At 32.3% G+C, this 1,586-nt stretch overlaps 1 protein-coding gene across 1 annotated transcript in view; it reads left to right on the top strand.

The window, feature by feature from the left end:
* Positions 1–1,586, top strand: part of LOC117109801 (zinc transporter ZIP12-like) — a 19,783-nt gene that overhangs the window by 7,255 nt on the left and 10,942 nt on the right. Inside the window, exon 4 of the mRNA XM_033252222.1 lies at positions 678–857. Coding sequence (XP_033108113.1) covers positions 678–857 — 180 coding nt within the window. The remainder of the gene's footprint in view (positions 1–677; positions 858–1,586) is intronic.

A 1,586-nucleotide genomic window follows, 5' to 3' on the forward strand; every position in this document is an offset into this window, starting at 1 on the left:
TAAGGAAAAAAAAGAAAAATATATTCAAATTGAAGTGCGAGAGTGTAATTTCCGGCCATCTAGAGATGCCTTAATCATAAATTTTCTTACCTCAGCCCCAACCATGGTGGGCAGTTCCTCGGTCTGTGAAAGTCCCTCCCTGGTTCACCTCTCTTTCGAATTCCTGGATCTGCCACTGTTGATTTATTATATAATTATTTTTTCGCTTATTTATAATGCGTCTATTGGAATTTTCACTTTATCCTCTCAAACAGTCCTAAGAACGTTCAGATTGCGCTACTTCACAGGGTGATTCGCCCCCTTGACCCCGCCGGGGTCATACGTAATTCGCATAACGGCTCCCCCACCCCCTTTCAAAATCCTGGCTACGTCCCTGGTATTATATACTTATGTTTGGTGTCTTGCTCTTAAAAATGTTAAATATCCTTCTTAATTTTTATTTATACATGTTTTTTTTTTTACTTTTTTAACTATTTTTTATATTTTTGATTCATTGTACAGTATTTTATGCTTATGCCATGACCAAACTAACCTGCTTCTTAGAAATTTAAATTTTGGAATTTTGATTTCTTGCATTTAATTTTGATTTTTTTTTAAATCTGTTATTGGCTTAACAGGTCTAATTACGTTATCATTTTCTTACTATATTTATATTGTAATATATTGTCATCCTTTAGGCACTTGGACTACATGACCACGAAGAAGGCGGTTCGACAGAATCTAGCATTGATGTTCTGTGGAAGAATCTTACTGTCGTGATGTCTTTGTATGTCTTCTTTCTGTTTGAGAAACTAACCTCCAGCTTGTTCGGTGGACATAGCCACAGCCACAGTCATGGGGACCACGATAAAGTTGAGGTACGTCTACTTATTGTGGGAAACTGGGTTTTGTGTTATCTCGTTACTATTATTTATTTTCGAATTTTTTTTTTTATACTGGAACTATTGTTGAGGGGTTTGGGATTATTTAATTTAGTAGGCCTTTACGCGGTGCATTTATTTTATTTTGCCATGCAACTAGTGCAAGGGTCGAAGATGATGAACACGCCGTTCACTCTTTCTTGTGCGGACCTTGGTGATGGATAGACGTACAATGCTGTCAGTAGAGTTTTTCCTATGGCGAGCCGAGTTGTCATTTAATCGTAAATAGAGATATCTTAGTTTTAAATAGAGATATCTTAGTTTTTAATAGAGATATCTTAGTTTTAACTAAGATATCTCTATTAATAGAGATATTTTTAAATAGAGATATCGCTATTAAAAATTAAGATATCTCTATTTAAAACTAAGATATCTCTATTTAAAACTAAGATATCTCTATTTAAAACTAAGATATCTCTATTAATAGAGATATCTTTATTAATAGAGATATCTTAGTTTAAATAGAGATATCTTAGTTTTAAATAGAGATATCTTAGTTTTAAATAGAGATATCTTAGTTTTTAATAGAGATATCTTAGTTTTTAATTTAAAAGAGATATCTCTATTTAAAACTAAGATATCTCTATTTAAAACTAAGATATCTCTATTAACAGAGATATCTATGTTAATAGAGATATCTTAGTTTTGTTTCCTGTTGCAATGTCT

Source organism: Anneissia japonica, unplaced genomic scaffold, assembly GCF_011630105.1.
Source record: "Anneissia japonica isolate Jap-2015-1 unplaced genomic scaffold, ASM1163010v1 scaffold288289_len232728_cov185, whole genome shotgun sequence".
Lineage (NCBI taxonomy): Eukaryota > Metazoa > Echinodermata > Crinoidea > Comatulida > Comatulidae > Anneissia > Anneissia japonica.